At 45.0% G+C, this 15281-nt stretch overlaps 1 protein-coding gene across 1 annotated transcript in view; it reads right to left on the reverse strand.

Moving 5' to 3' along the window:
- Positions 1 to 14946, reverse strand: part of robo2 (roundabout, axon guidance receptor, homolog 2) — a gene marked incomplete at its 5' end in the record, with an annotated part of 148984 nt that extends 134038 nt beyond the window's left edge. Inside the window, 2 exons of the mRNA XM_084558305.1 lie at positions 2726 to 3052; positions 14892 to 14946. Coding sequence (XP_084414431.1) covers positions 2726 to 3052; positions 14892 to 14946 — 382 coding nt within the window. The remainder of the gene's footprint in view (positions 1 to 2725; positions 3053 to 14891) is intronic.
- Positions 14947 to 15281: the final 335 nt, after the last annotated feature.

A 15281-nucleotide genomic window follows, 5' to 3' on the forward strand; every position in this document is an offset into this window, starting at 1 on the left:
TCAATCTGGCCCACATTAATAATGCAGAGGCACCTCTCGGAGGCCTCTCCCCTCTCTTCCTCTCTGCTCCACCTTTCCTCCTCCAACAGAGAGAGTGGTGAGTGCTGCCCAGCTTGATGTCCAGCATGCAGCAGTGGCGCTCAGCTCAGTGGACACTGAGTTCAATCTGTTTCAGAACTGCAATTCAATTATCTCACCAGGGTCCTGTTCAACCACTCGTGAACGGAAGGGGGGCAAAGGTGTGTTCAATAGAAGGCAGGGGAGAGAGGGAGGATGAAGACGGGGGGGAGGGAGGGGGGTGTTGGGCTGACAAGATGTATCATAAACAGAAACCCAGTTCGACATGGGTATAGATTTAAATGCTGCTTTTTCTTGTGCGATTAGCTCTGGCTTTACAATCACTAGACGGATGTCAGGACCTGATAAAGCTAATCACTGCAGTAAAGCCAATGCGGTGGGATTAAGCACCCCACCCCCTTCTGCTCCCCCAGCCCCCTGAAGACCTGGCTGTAAGAGAAAGCTGAGAAAGCCTAGGGCCCAAAACAATCCACGAAATGCCCCTTGAATCTCTTTGGGAGCATTATTTGTTTCAAAATCAAAACAGACAAAGGAGATTTTTATGTCACTGACGCAAACCTTGTAAATAACTGATCATCTTTTGTTGGTGTCATCTTTTTATTTATTTTACGAAGAAGTGGGGCATGTTAATGTTTACTGCTAACTCGCATATATGTAAGGGAGAGAAAAGGTGCACTCATATTCTGATTCTAACCATTTTGACACTTGATTGGTTCTAGCACCTCCTGCTCCTGCTCTTCAGAACATAACAACTCAATATTCCCGGGATAACCATCATGAAATGCCAAGAAATCATTTATGACTTAATAAAACACAGTACCTGCATATTTCTACCTCCGTTCTTTCTTTTCCATTCAAGGGCTTCACTGTGCCCCTGATCAAATTGTTTAAATTAACATTATTCTACTTCATTGCATGTCTCAGGTCAAGTCAGTATTAGCAAAACTGTGTGAGCGTGGTAGCACCTATAGATTGGAAGATACAACATCATTTTAATGAATGATTACGGGGAGTTGGTTTAGAGTTAGCTTGGTGCCCCTGTGGTAGCAGGAGCACTCCCGGCATGAATAATATCAGAATTAAACCTTTTGACAAATATTCCTGCCTTTACCATTAACCTCGCTCTCTCTTCACTAGTAATGCCCATCAGATTTATGTTTCTTCACCTTGCTCTCTTCTCTCCTGGCCACTCACCGCTCACCTTCATGTAGTCAGTGCCTCTATTCTGCTGCCAAAACTATATTACATTGGAAAAGGAGAGCGAAAAATACTGAAAAGAAAGGCTAAGGAACTCTGTGAGGAGGGGAAAAATAAAATTATCTAGAGAGTTCATCAATTTTTCATGAATTTTCATTTAGACTGGGAGAGCCCTCTTACAGCAATCGATAGATCAAGCTGCTGTCACACAGTTAGCACCTGGGGGCGGCTGGAAGGCCCTCGGGAAGGCAGGGCACTGGATCAGAGGCAGAGACCAACCCCCTCCATCTCCATTTCCCAGGGATCACAAACGTAACTACAAATCCTACTGCTACTGTAATCGCCTTGAAAATATCGTTACGGGGCATTTTATTATGTGGAGGATGTTGGTTTTGCTCACTTTTGTCCAAAAAAGCATTTAATTAGCAAACTGCTTGTTTGTTTTGGAATAAATAAGGAGCCAGGCTCAGCAATTTTGCTAAATTGCTGATAGAGATTAAGGGGCTAACTCTACAATGCCCAAAGTTCATGCAACTTCCTTGAAAAAAAGATCTTTGCGTCTCAAATCATGCAAAACAAGTCAAGCGTTCAAAATAAGCCGTGAATAGCACATATTATAGTTGGATTAGGCCTTCCTTGTTTGAAACACAGGGCTTTTTTACTAAAAGTAACACCAGTTGGAACAACATAAGGTCAGGGAGACTTTTCATCACCTTATGGGCAGTTTGAGGGGCCTGGGAGCCGCTCTTTAGGAAGCCCAGCTTGAGCCCGCTGGGGGGTAGGCTCATCTTCAAAGGTAATTTGATCCACAGCTCAGGTTCTTCCTGTCAGCATTCACCAACACAGTCCAGACGGCCTGTGTTAAATGTCCATCAGGAGTCCTGCCTGTCATTCTATCCCCACTCACCTGTGAGAGAGCCATGTCTGCCAAGCCATCATGTCCTCTCTCATATAGTCTGCCAGTAGCTTTATCTCCATATCAAAGCTCTGCAGATGACTTCAAAACTACGCCCCTGAGCTAAGAATGTATCAGATTTATGAAGCGCATGGCTGAAAAAGTAATTCTCTACAACTCATTATTCCACAAAACAAGGTTCCACGTTGTGGGCTTGCAATAGATCTTAACTGTCCTTTCTAATATTGGGAACTATTAGAGCAAATAGAAAACACTGAAAGCAAATTGAAATTTAAAAATAGTGCAATTAAAGCGCCCTCAAATTAAATGTTGATTTGTTTATTGTTATTCCTACAGTAAAGACAACGCAATTTAATGCATAGCTGGGGAAAAAAATACTAATCGCTCAGTTTTATTACTTGTGCTGAATGCAAATCCAGTCTTTCCATCATCTGGAAGCAGCAAGATCTTTGTCTGGCCAAATGACTCAAACATTATATCAGCAAAATAATTCCAGAAGGACAGCAGGGAGAAATAAAATAAGTCTTGACTCACATGCTACTTCCAAAGATGCATTGCGGCTGACAGCCTCTCCCAGGTAATTCCGGGCCACGCAGACGTAGGCGCCCTCGTCCGGCTTGCTCCGCCGCCCGTGAACGATGCGAAGGAAGAAAAGCGAGCCGCTGGGCAGCAGCATGCGGTGGGAACGCGGGTCATCTTTGTCTGTTTCCACCCGCTCTCCGTCCTTGTACCACTCCACTGTCGGGGTAGGCCGGCCCTCTGCTTTACAGTTGAGAGTGGCAGGCTCCCCTTTGGATACAATCAGGTCAGAGGGGTGCTCCACAATCCGGGGTGGGGAGTCCTCCTGGCGCAGACGGGATCCTGGAGGAAAAAAAAAAAAAACAGAGGAAAGATGCTATTAATCATGCAGTGACAGCATAAAGTATATATTCAATTATTTTATTAAATATGCGTTCTTAATTCAGCCACGTCTTTCATAGCTGCCAAGAGAGCAACCGTCAAACCATGTAGTTGGGAAATCTCTTTCCACAGGAGGAGCTATTGGATGCGGCTCAGATTCAGTATTCATAGGTTCATTAGAAGATTAGGAGACTGGTGTAGCTGACAGGTGGGCTATTTTTGTGGTGGGTTAGGGTGGGACATTAATATATAACTCTGTTCGTTTACTTTAATTTACCTTGGTTTATGAGCATGTACAAACTCATACTGAACCTTTCAATCAGGCCACTTCAAAAGCAGCCATCTGCTCTTCTCAGCCCTACATGCAAGGGCTTGTGGGTAATTGGACCCATAGGTGAACAGTGAATGGAGCCGCACATTCAGCTTACATGTGAACTACACAGACACAAACTAATTAATTTGCCTAGTATATTTGGCTTTCAGTAAAAGTCAAGCAAAACTGTTGAGGTTGCTGTGCAAGGCGCATGTGTGATGTGAATATGAATGTTGGGGTGCAGACTAATGTCAAACACTAATCCCCTGTGGCTGGAAACCTTGGCCCACTCCTTTTCATTAGGGCTTGACTCGGGGAGTCTGGCAGCCAAGATAATGCTCCCTGAGTCAGAGGGCTCTGTGTGTCTGCGACCAGGTCTTACCCATGGAGATAAGATGCTGTAGGCCACACACACACACATTTACATCACAGAGGCCATGGGAACCACGCAACAGTCAAATAGTTGGATCAAGCATCAAACACTCAAAGGCACCGTAAAGGGAATGAACAATAATGGACGTTTTCAACAAACCGTCTTTATCCTTTCTTTTGAACCACATTCAATACCCCATCAATAACTCTGGTTCAGTTGGCAACCAAACTGTTAAACAGTTCATGTTGAATTAAGTTGAGAGCTGAGCTCTTTGTCTTAAAATGAGTTGTTGCAGGTGTGCGTGTGATTGAGCTGAGTTGATGACTGTGCCCTTCCCCGGGGCAGTGCGGGGGGGGGGGGGGGGTTATAGGACGATGCCTGCTGTACAGAAGGGCAATGTACCACACGGGCCTTTGTGCTTATGTAAGGGCTAATTTCAACATGGTATTGAGGCAAAACAGTGGCGGTTCCAGCTCTTTGTTTGGCTGGGTTTGCACATGTTCCACTAACTCTCATACTTGAATCTCCCAGAGGAAACAGGCACAAGCTGTACCCCAGCCTTTTGTGCTCGTGAGTCTACGGGCAAAAGGACAGGAGCAGGTAGAAAACCTGCCGATCAGCAGAAAATACACTTCAAAGACTCTGAGTGCAGTGAATGTGTGCGCACACATACCCACACACCAACACATGCACTCTGTGTACATGTGCACTAGTCCGCCAATTGTCAGGAATTAAGCATCAGACATTGGCATATTGACCCCTGAACAGGAGGCAGTCTGTTCTCTCTTCTTCCTAATTTGGGCTAATTCCCTCCATTTCCCTGTCATTGATTAGTGATCAGGCCTAGTGTCTTGCGCTAACTGGGGCCACAGATGGGGGTCTGTTGTAGGGTGTGCTGATATCCTGTTCCCAGGGTTCATGATCTAATCTCACTGGCATAATGTGGAAAACTGAAGATGTACTACTACTGGTGGTGAAAACCTACAGTATGCTGCTGCCACTTATTTGCCCAACAGTAACATAGCCAGGGGCCAGTATTCCTTTCAGAGCAGGGGCAGAGAAGCAAGTTTGTATTCCGGCTATAAGTGACTTAACAAATGAAGCAGTAATTAACACGGTGACATTGATAAATGGAGGGCGAGATAAAGGACAGACATGGAGACCCCCATCTCCCTCAGATGGAGTGTCGAACCCACATTTATTCTTATCTCATTGGAGCATCTGCTTCCCCTATAATCCATGAGCCCCACGGTGGCTTTCCACTAAGGCCAATGCGCATGCACAGCGCTAAACTGCGACGACTCCATTCGATTTATATCAGTCTAATTTCTTTAAATCCCATTTGTATTCCAATCTACTGCCTTCTAATCACTTAAACCTCGAGTCTCCATCTGCTCTCCTCTTTCCCGTGGAAATGAACACAGCAGATGCCTCTACAATTGTCCTTTCACTGCCAGAAAAAGCTACGCTGGGTGCACGAAAGGGCCGGACGTGACTGGACAGTGTCCTTCCTGAGTGGAGAGAGTCAGGTGTAGAGGTAGCAAAGGTTAAAAGCACACCCATATGGCGTGGAATATGGTTTAAAAGTGGCCCATCAATCTCAATACCGAATAACCTCAACTTGTACACCTCACTTGTTGTTTCAGTTTGAAAAGCACCAACTGAAATGTTTACGTCTGCGTGAGTCTTTGACTGTGCCCTCATGTGGCACCTGTGCAGCAGCACTGTCCCGCTGTGAGCGTTGTCCAGGAAGATCAAATAAATAAATAAATAATGAACATCCCCACCACCAAGCAACAGACCCAGCTCCTCACAGAAGTCAATTTTCCGTTTCCTATTGGGCCCCTTTCCCACTCTCTTTACGGTAAATGGGCTTTCTGTTGCCCTTTTAATGCGATCATTGGTGCTGTGCAATCAAGTGCTCTCTGAGCTGAGGCGAGTGCACTTCACTGGGTCTCAGGGCACACGCTCCAATCAAAATGCTGTGTTTTCCCGTGTCTGCAGTAACACCACCATTACTTTTCACCACTGCTGTGCAGTCATCCACTCTCGGAGAAAAGCAGGAACCAGAGAACAAACAAACAAGCGCGCAGACAGGGAATGAAATCAGAGAGGGATTACTGAACCAGAAGATGATTCTCTTCTGCCTTTTCTTTCCATCTACTTATGTCAGCTTCACTGAAATGGATGCAATTTCGCAGCGCTGTTATCCAAGAAATGTGCAGCGTTAGTAGCTTTTTCTCCTCTATAGTATTTTTTTCTACGTTCCAAACAACACAACACACTTTATAATTAGCATTCAAATAAAGATAATAGAGTAAAGCAAGAGCACAAACACATTTGACAAAAATAAGTTGGAAGTGGATGTCTGCACCCAAGATAATAAACCACTTTAACTGTCACTAACAGCACATTCTCCGTCATTTTCCACTGACCACACACATGGAAGCAGTCTTTTGTGTTATCTTAGTCACATATTTATTCATGTGCGCAACAGAAGGTCAGGCCTTTGATGATCTTTTTGTAATTATTTTTATTAGCTCCCAAGAGAAATTCTCGCCCACCAGCCAAATCAATATCCACACCAGTCTCCGGCAGAGCATAAAAGGAAGGGCTCCCCAAAGAGATATTAGTTATTCTGCCAACAGACGCGTGCTGATCACAGGTAACCAACGGCAACCTCGGACCAAGGTAAAAAAAAAAAAAAAAGGTTCCAGTCACTGAAGCTCTATAAGACATCAAACGTGAAAACCAAGGCCCTAGCTGGGATGCAGTAACACTGTAATGCGGATGGTGAAATGGCAGAGACATTTCGGGCAGAGAGTGCAGAAACCCAGCAAACTGAGCGAATATAAAATTCGACCAAAGAGGGAAAAAAAAAAAGAAAACCTCAAAGAAATTTCAGAGGGAATGAATTATGCATTAGATCCATGTTGTCCATTCTGAAATATACTCTCCCTGCCTCCTACTTCTCCTACTTCTTTCCACTTCTCCTCAACCTCCCACTCCATCTCCTTCTCTGTATACCTCCGCCTCGTCCACCAGATATCTCTTTGTCTATTTCACTTTCTCCCTGTCCTCGCTGTGAGAGTCATATCCGTCTTGTCATCAGAGGGGAAATGTGAGACAGCAGCAGGGGGTGGGGGTGGGGGGTACTGGGGGTGGTGAAAGAATGATGTTACTGGCCCGTCCTCGCCTCAGCACTGGCCCTCTGTGACACTTCCAAGCAGCTCGCTCTGCACCCGAGATTCATCTTCTTTACGCCGGGCTGTCAGTGGCGTCACACGCATGAGCTCCAGAATAGCCTAGTATCCTACCCACAGCTCATCCCAGTGAGGTTCCACTGGAGACGTACTGTTGTATCCGCTGGACTCCATCTCAGTCCAGTGCACCGGCCAGCCACTCAATACTTGAAAATCCTCACAGCGAAGACACGGGAGCTGAAATGAAGGGTGTGCACAGGTGCAGACCAGTTTCTTCCACTTGATATTCTCGTGGAAAGGAGAGGGAGGGCGGTTGAGCTGGCTAGTAAGCTCACATGATGGGCTCAGTTCCACTTCAGTGCTCTGTATACTGCCCCCCCCTCCCTTCTCCGCTAAGATCTATACTCTGAAAGCAAACACAGGGGTAATTCTATGAGCTGCTCTCAACCTTTCAATGCATCCAAGCTTGCCTCCAACAAATATCAGATAGAATTCCACTTTGAGTGTATTTCGGGCAGTGGAGAGGTGGGGTCATATTGACTTTGCATCTGTGTATTTGCCCTCTCTCCCCCATGCAGATGGAATATATAAATAGATAACTGTGGGAAACAGAATATCTGATTTTGCTGCAAAGGGCTGATTCACAACGCTTGCATTTCAAGCAGTTTCCACCTAGTTTTTCCCCCCAAACTCTACTCTAATTCGCAGTTGCTATCTGGGGCCAAGAACAGAACAGGTGATGTTATCTCCTTTTCAGCAGATGGCTCGTCTCCAAAGAGTTGAGATCGCTGGCTTGAAACAAGACACTAAAGAGGGGAAAGGAGGAGGACATAAGAACAGTTAAGTCCTCCTTATAGTGAAGTGAAAAGTGTTGATAAGAGTGCTGCTGGCTCTCTCTCGCTCTCTCTCTCTCTCTCTCTATATATATATATATATATATATATGTGCTGATTAAAGAGTACAGCGCCAGCTCTGTGGTACTGGTAGGGACACTAAACTGCAAGATGCAGATTAAATGATTTCCGATGCAAGGGCCACTCAAGCGTGTAGCTCACTGCGCCGCCCCACCTTCTTCAGCCCTCTCTCTTTCCCTGCAGATCCTTTTTGAGCAGCCTGTGCTAAGCTTTGCTTCTCTGCCTTGGCTTTGCATCGTGACAGTAGGCTTGATACTGGATATCCGTTCTTGTGAGGGGAAATAAACTATTTAAACTGGAGACAAGTTATAAAAAAAATTGTGAAATTGTATGATTAACATACATAGTTCTTTGTAGTTTACCACTGCAGAGAATCCCTTCAGTTTAATGTCCACTTGGTTCAATCATGCAGTGATTGTCAGAAGGAAACTTTGGCAACAGAGCGCAATCTCCTTTGGCCGTTTTAATCTAGCAAATGTGCTATAAAATTAGATAAGTAGCAGTGTTTATGCTAATCTCCTCAAGATACATCTACGTGTGTGTGTGTGTGTGTAGCATGCGTGTGAACGTAAACACAGCTGGCTCGGAAATCAGATCACTTTCAAGTGTGGGCTACTCCAAACTGTTCCTACTGAGGGAAGTGCAATGAAATGAATGCCATCAATTGATTCTCCCTCAAGCATTGTAATCTCTTTACCTGCAGTGCCGAGCTGCCACTGTAGATTGAATAGGGAGAAATAAATAAGCGCTTTATTGCTTTAGAAATGAAGCGAGGGGGGGGGCAGGCGGAGGAGGAGGCATTCAGGTGTCCATGATACACTGTGTTGAGAGGTGACTGGGTAATTGGAGGTGTGCCGTGGGTGCTGACCTGTAGTGAGGCACACCGCTGTGTCCCCCGCGTGTCGATGAGGGCAGCCGCCACCTCCAGCCACTCGAGTGGTCCTTAGCCACGCTTAGCCCCACACATGACGTACAAGAGCTGTAACCACACACCATGGGAGCGATGGACTCAGAGAGTGGAGCAGGGTAATCAAATGGCCCTTACAGCTCACTGTTTTTGTTTTTGTTTTCTTTTTTTTTACGGTGCAGCACGGCAAGTCAAGATGAGATTTATTAAATTTCTATATCATGAGGCACTTCATCTGGTCTTGCTTAGGGCTACAGGGTCATGGGTGCTTGCAATAACTGGAGGAGTCATTCAATTTACCCAGGCACATATAGCCGTGCTAACACTGAAATAAAAAATAAAAAAAAAGACTTTGATGGTTATTAATAGCGTTCACAAACACATTCACACACATACGCCCACTACATTTCATAATTCCACAGCTAGCTCCGTGCTCCCAGGCATCTCAAAGACAAATGCCTGTGAGCAGCTCTCCAGAAAAACCATCACCATCCTGGAAGTGAAACCGGAGAGTTCAAATGTTCAAGGATGTGATTAAGGTTTTTTTTCTTTCTTTTCTCATTCCACCGCTATGGTTGTGACACTTGGCTGATGCCACGTTCCACACTGAGACTTCAACCACAAAGCCCAGTCTCACCAGGAGCCATTATATTCACTAAATCAACCCACGCCTGGTCATGGTGGCTCAGTTTACAAAGCAGTGGGGTGCCCTGTTTGCTGCAGCAGGGACACAACAAGAGCAGGTTTCTACAGTAACGACGCAAGCGTATTTATCATTTATCCATGAACGAGATCGCCTTCCGCACGTCTAAGAATGAAATCACGGAGATTTTAGTTGCAGGCAACACTTATAATTACAAATTAAGATTTTCAGACACACGATTAAGGATGACAGAGCACCATTAATAGCTTACACCCCAGGCAAAAAACACAATGTTCACAAGCTATGGATGCTGATTTATAGACAAGGAGGTTATTAGTATGTTTACAAGAGGGCAGGTCACTCAGAAGACCTCTACACTAAAAAAAAAATGGGTTTGTAAGTGATGGTTTCATAGTTTGGAGCCTGCTTAGATTCCCCAGTTAGTTACAGAGAAGAAAAGGTACCAAGCTGTCATGGCTGGGTGATCCATTGACCAAGATGGCGGAACAAGACACTTATCCATCGGCTCCACCGCTCTGAACAGCATTACAGCTGTGCTGGACTGCTGCTGTGTGTGACGGATGTGTGCTCGAGTGTCGTACCCTGGCTGTCCATCTTCACACATGTCACGCTGAGAGACAGCTCATGCATTTTTATTACCAGGCCTCACCTCATCTATAAGTCACTGGTGAGACACTCGGCACAAGTGTGCAACTGTCAGACAAACTCTTGACAACGAGGAACAAGTAGGGTACATTACTGACTGAAAAATAATCAAAAATGTTGTGTTGCATATGAACAAGAGCAGAGATATACCAGAGACCGGTGTGTGCAGTAAAAACGAGATGTGAAATAATGTGTTGTTTTTTTTTTTTGTGCTTTCTTTCAACTACAATCCCTTTTTGTCTGTCAGTTTGGATTTGTGTGCTTCTGTTTACTGTGTCTGTGTGCTTGCACCAATAAGCGAGCATTATATAGTTGTATGTACTTCTGTGAGTCATTCAACCTTGACATCCCTTCCACTTATCTGAAGGTTGCAGTGAGACAGCCAAACGGAGGGCAGGGAGTGAGGGAAACAGGGCGCAGAGTATTAGACACTTCCCAAAACACCAGCAACACACAAAACACTGATAAGGCGAACATGTCGTCTCGTCCGGCAAGTTTAAATCAGCACAGCTGCGCGTTATGCTCAATCCCGACTTCCTGTCAATTTCACATGCTCTCAAGATAATCAAGTTTTGTGTAGATAAGATCGCTCATCACATCCACACTGCAACTGGGTTATCTGTGCAACACAGATAGACAGTTTGGGTTGTAACTGCTGGTCTGGTATTTGTCATTGATCAGCGAGGGTTCATTCACTATCATCCAATCATCTGGGATTATATAACGGAGTAATTAAATCTGTACTTTCAGTTGGCCTGCCGCAAACTCTTAATTTGCTGTTTGGGAAACAGAGGCCCGGGACGGAATAGAGCAAGGATTATATCTGTGCGTTGGGGCCCAGAAGGGTAAGCACAGGTGTGTATTCTCTAAGTACAGGTGTGTGAGACAGGTGAGGGCCCTCAGCACTTGATTTACCTCAGAATGCTGGATTCATCCCATCAATCCTCCCCCACCTCTGCAGCCACGTACACTCCCAGCGCACCACAGGTGCACAACAACCCCCTCAGTGTTTGAATTCCACCCTCATTGCCGCGGCCAACGACGGGATGCTTTCGCAAAGATAGCAAGTGTGTGTGTGTGTGTGTATGTGAGACACAGGAAGGAAGACCGAGTTGGGAAAGCTTGAAAATATACAAATCATCCGAGGAAAGATAGTAGCCGTCTGCCTAACAGCATTAAACCTCCTTGGAACTGTTACTTTTACTCTAGGCAAAAGCATTACGACATTATGCATTCTCCCGCTCAGTAAATGTCAGGGGTATGCTTGACTGGGGCTTAATAAAGCGGAGGTAAAACAGGAAGAAGTGGTATTACCTTCATTGCATTCTGCTGCTCTCAAAGCAAAATCAGCCATGTGCATTGCCTGATGCTGACATTTTCTCTCCTACATCTGCTCTACGAAAATATAAAAGCATTAGGCATTGTGATCCAGGAATTTAAAGAACAGCTGTGAGTGGTTTTATCTCTGGGTGATCACTGAGCAGTACTTCTGATTTAATAGAAGTAAGATGAACTCAAAGTCTACTCTGTTATGTCTTGAATGTGTGGATTGGACTACGGAAACTTGACCCACTGAGTGGCCAACGTAGATGACAGGCCCGCGTCGCCAGTCAAGCAACACTTACCAGTTAGGCACCCAAAAAAAGCCCTACATTGAGTTCTCACCTCATCCTGTTTCTCGTTCCCTGTTCACTCACTTCCCGTTAAGATCACGGCCGTACAGTCCTATTGTCTTAACTCAATTTTGATGTTAATCAGGGAATAAACAGTAGCGCTGGCCGCCGCGGAGGAAAGCGACTTCCTTGACAGTGATGAGACTATGGGGGACAGCGGAGAGAGGAGCTTCCCGTGGATCTCAGATGAAGGTTCATCATTACAGCAGCCCCATTCCGGCAAATGAACCGCAATTACAATAACACCGCTTAAACGCTGCCAGCTCAAGCAGAACAATCACATTTGGGCCGAGGCATCGCAATGGCTTCACACAATGACCTCAGCCTGCCTCATCATTCACCTAGACTATTTTAATCTGGGCTTACTTTCCATTATAGGCCGGTACTTTAAACCTCTGTCATTTAATCATTGCCATCAACAGAGCTGTTAGTCTCCAGCGCCCTTTGGTAATAGAGCCTCGTCCTCGCAATTTCCCTTAAAGATTGTATTGTTAAACAACTCTTCTCTCCATTTTTATGTTTGATTACTCTCGTTTGGTCTCCCCCCCCCCTCCCCTCCCCTCCCCTCCTCTTTAACACACACGCACACACACTGCGGGTTTGAGTTTCTCTTGACTCAGCATTAGTGAAACCACAATCCCGCTTGTGGATCAAGAACTGCACACTATCTACAGCGATCAACCCCAACCCAAGCGGCCGTCTCCATAGCCTCTTTGACAGCTTTAAGCTGAGCCATATTTTAGCACCTCTGAGAGTGTCACCCAGGATGGAGCTGATGTCACCAGCTCCTACATCAGACACAAGCATGCAGGACATCTCAGAATAGCACTGGGTCAGAAGTGCATGTACACTATGCAAAACATGTTCTCGTCTAGCTTCAAAGGCCAAGCGGTGGAGTTTAAGAGATAACCACACACCTGACGTTCGTGCAAATGCATTTTGCTGCAATCAGCCACAGAAAAGTGTCTGTTTTCAGATGCACAATCCTGCCTCAGGCCTCCAAAATAATCTCTTCTATCTTCCAACCCTGGCAACAACCTCCAACACACATCCAGTTTCTCCCCCTATTCTTCCTGAATATCACCTTTTCTCTCCTCCCCTGCACACTAGCGGTATTAATCACAGCACACTAAACACTGACTGACGCCATTCACAAGGCTTGGCTTTGTTGGCTATGCTGCCCAGTGAATACAACTCCAGGCCTTTTTGTCTGCCCAAGTGGACTCTTAGAGGAAGCTCCTCCCTCTCCAAGGACCCTCAGATTACCTCTTAAAAGGCTGGGTGATGGGTGAGTTCTGCAGGGATGGAGGAGGAGGAGAGCAGGGAAAACGGGGGAGGAGGGTGACAGGCAAATGATTGGGAAGATCCACTGCTCCCAGGGAGATGTGCACCCTCTCCTTCTGGCCAGCTAGCAATGCCATCAGCCACTGCTTAGCAACCAGTGGGTTCGGCTGAGCAGAGTGAAATACACCCAAAAAAAAAAAAAGTTAAAAGAAAGAAAAACATCCCATCGCAGCAGAGAGGGGACTTGATTTACTAACTACGTTTAACTTAAAAGCTTCAAAACTTGCAGCTGTGAAGAACAAAAGCGAAGGCTGACAGGTGAAAGAAAAGAAAAAAAACGGGACCTTGCAGGCTCTTGCATTCGGTGACAACAAAAACTCTGCTTCACGTACGGGAAAGCTGAACAAACAATACAGAGCAAACAAGTGTGTGAATCATCATTCATGCATAAGGATATAAAGCACCACAATATTCTTTCCTCATTGTGCGATTATGAACCCCTCATTGTCTGTGCAGGCTCGTGTGTGCGAGACAACTGTGAAAAAGGTGTGTCCTCTTCAAAGGAGGCACTAAAGCAAAATCAGACTGACGGTTTAAGCATTTTAAAAGTAATACACCTTAATCCTGCTTATCACAGGTTGGACCAGTCCCAAACATGATTTCCGTCACCTAAGCTGTGCCATTTTGGTGATTGCCGTGAGTCATCATCTTTTAATTCCCCCATTAAACTGGTTCTGTTGTAGGCCAGGAATAGCAAGAAGCCTCATAATATCATAAAGGTGCTGACTTGGCACTCAGACTGGATGAAGAGGGCAGAGGCTTCGGGCTGCAGGAATTGAACTCCACCAGTCTCATTTGCAATTAAAAACATTATTAAAGATTAATCAAACAAATGGAACTAATAAACCGTGGCAGCGTCCCGGCTCGGGTTTAAGTCGGCCTACACTGCGACGCACAACCGCAGTTCTGAGATCCTGACGCAAAATGACCACAGAACTACAGAGCACCGGCTGAGTGTTGCTCTGTCACAATGCATTTAACAAACAAGCCAATGAACCTCCCACCCACAGATCTGGACTGTGATCTACTTCCACTTGTGGGAAATACAAAAAAAAATGTTTGAGATTCGTCTACTAATATTAAAAAAATAATAATAATTTAACAAAACACTTTCCACCTCTGCTATAAACATATAACCTGTAGCAACTGTAACAAAACCAGGCAATCATTCATATTCATATTAACAGTCATTATTAAGAGTCACAGAGAAAAACCTATACAAGATCCTTTTTGTGCTAATGTGTGAATATCAATCAATAATATTTGCCATTTAAGGTGTAAAGGCTGATTCTTCATCTGTTGCACCCCAAGGAAAAACTCATGTCTGCCCTAATTCTTAACCTCCTCTAAGGGGGTCAATACCCGCAGAAGACGGAGGAGCTAGAGACAGAGGAATTCAACTGTTTAGTTTAGTTTAGTGAATACCAAGAAATGAGAAATCATTGACACGGTGGTGCGAAATAAACGGAAATCACAACTCCACAGGCTCTGCTGAGTTATCCACAGTATTTCTGTGAAAACTGGAGAGCTGTTGACTTTAAATTCATCTAATAATCAAAAATCTGATGTGCTTTATTATTATTTTTTTTCTGTACAGTAATGTAAATGAAGGGGATCTGTTAAGAATAAACACTGGGTCTAAATAAATATTAATACTGGGGAGCTGAAGGCAGCGTCTTGATAAGTCTGTGCCAATCAGAGCTGGAAATTTGCAATACATTTAAAAAATGACTTTTACAAAACAACACGTGTTTGGCAACTTACCATCAACTCGAAAAAACAATAATCCACTAACAAGGATGAACGCTAGTGGACCCATTCTAGCATATTAAACATCCACGGCGGGCGCGCAAATCCTCGACTTCACTGCAGAAAAAAAAATGTATGTCCTAAATGACAGTCAAGTCTATTCCGTGCGTCTGGGAGTTGTGGACGGGTCCTACTCACTGACAAAAGCCAGTTTCAATGTCCAAAAACAGAGAGGATCCATTTAACAGTACGAGTTCACCCGGAGCTGCTCGGGGTGTGAATATCCAGCAAACCTTGAATCCAAAACTCTCGTCTTTCGAGTATTATCCACTCCGTGAGTTCAGCCGCAACCTCTGCGATTTTTTTTTCTCCCCTCAACACGAACAACTGTACAAGCTGAACCCA

Source organism: Chelon labrosus, assembly GCF_963514085.1.
Source record: "Chelon labrosus genome assembly, chromosome: 13".
Taxonomy (NCBI): domain Eukaryota; kingdom Metazoa; phylum Chordata; class Actinopteri; order Mugiliformes; family Mugilidae; genus Chelon; species Chelon labrosus.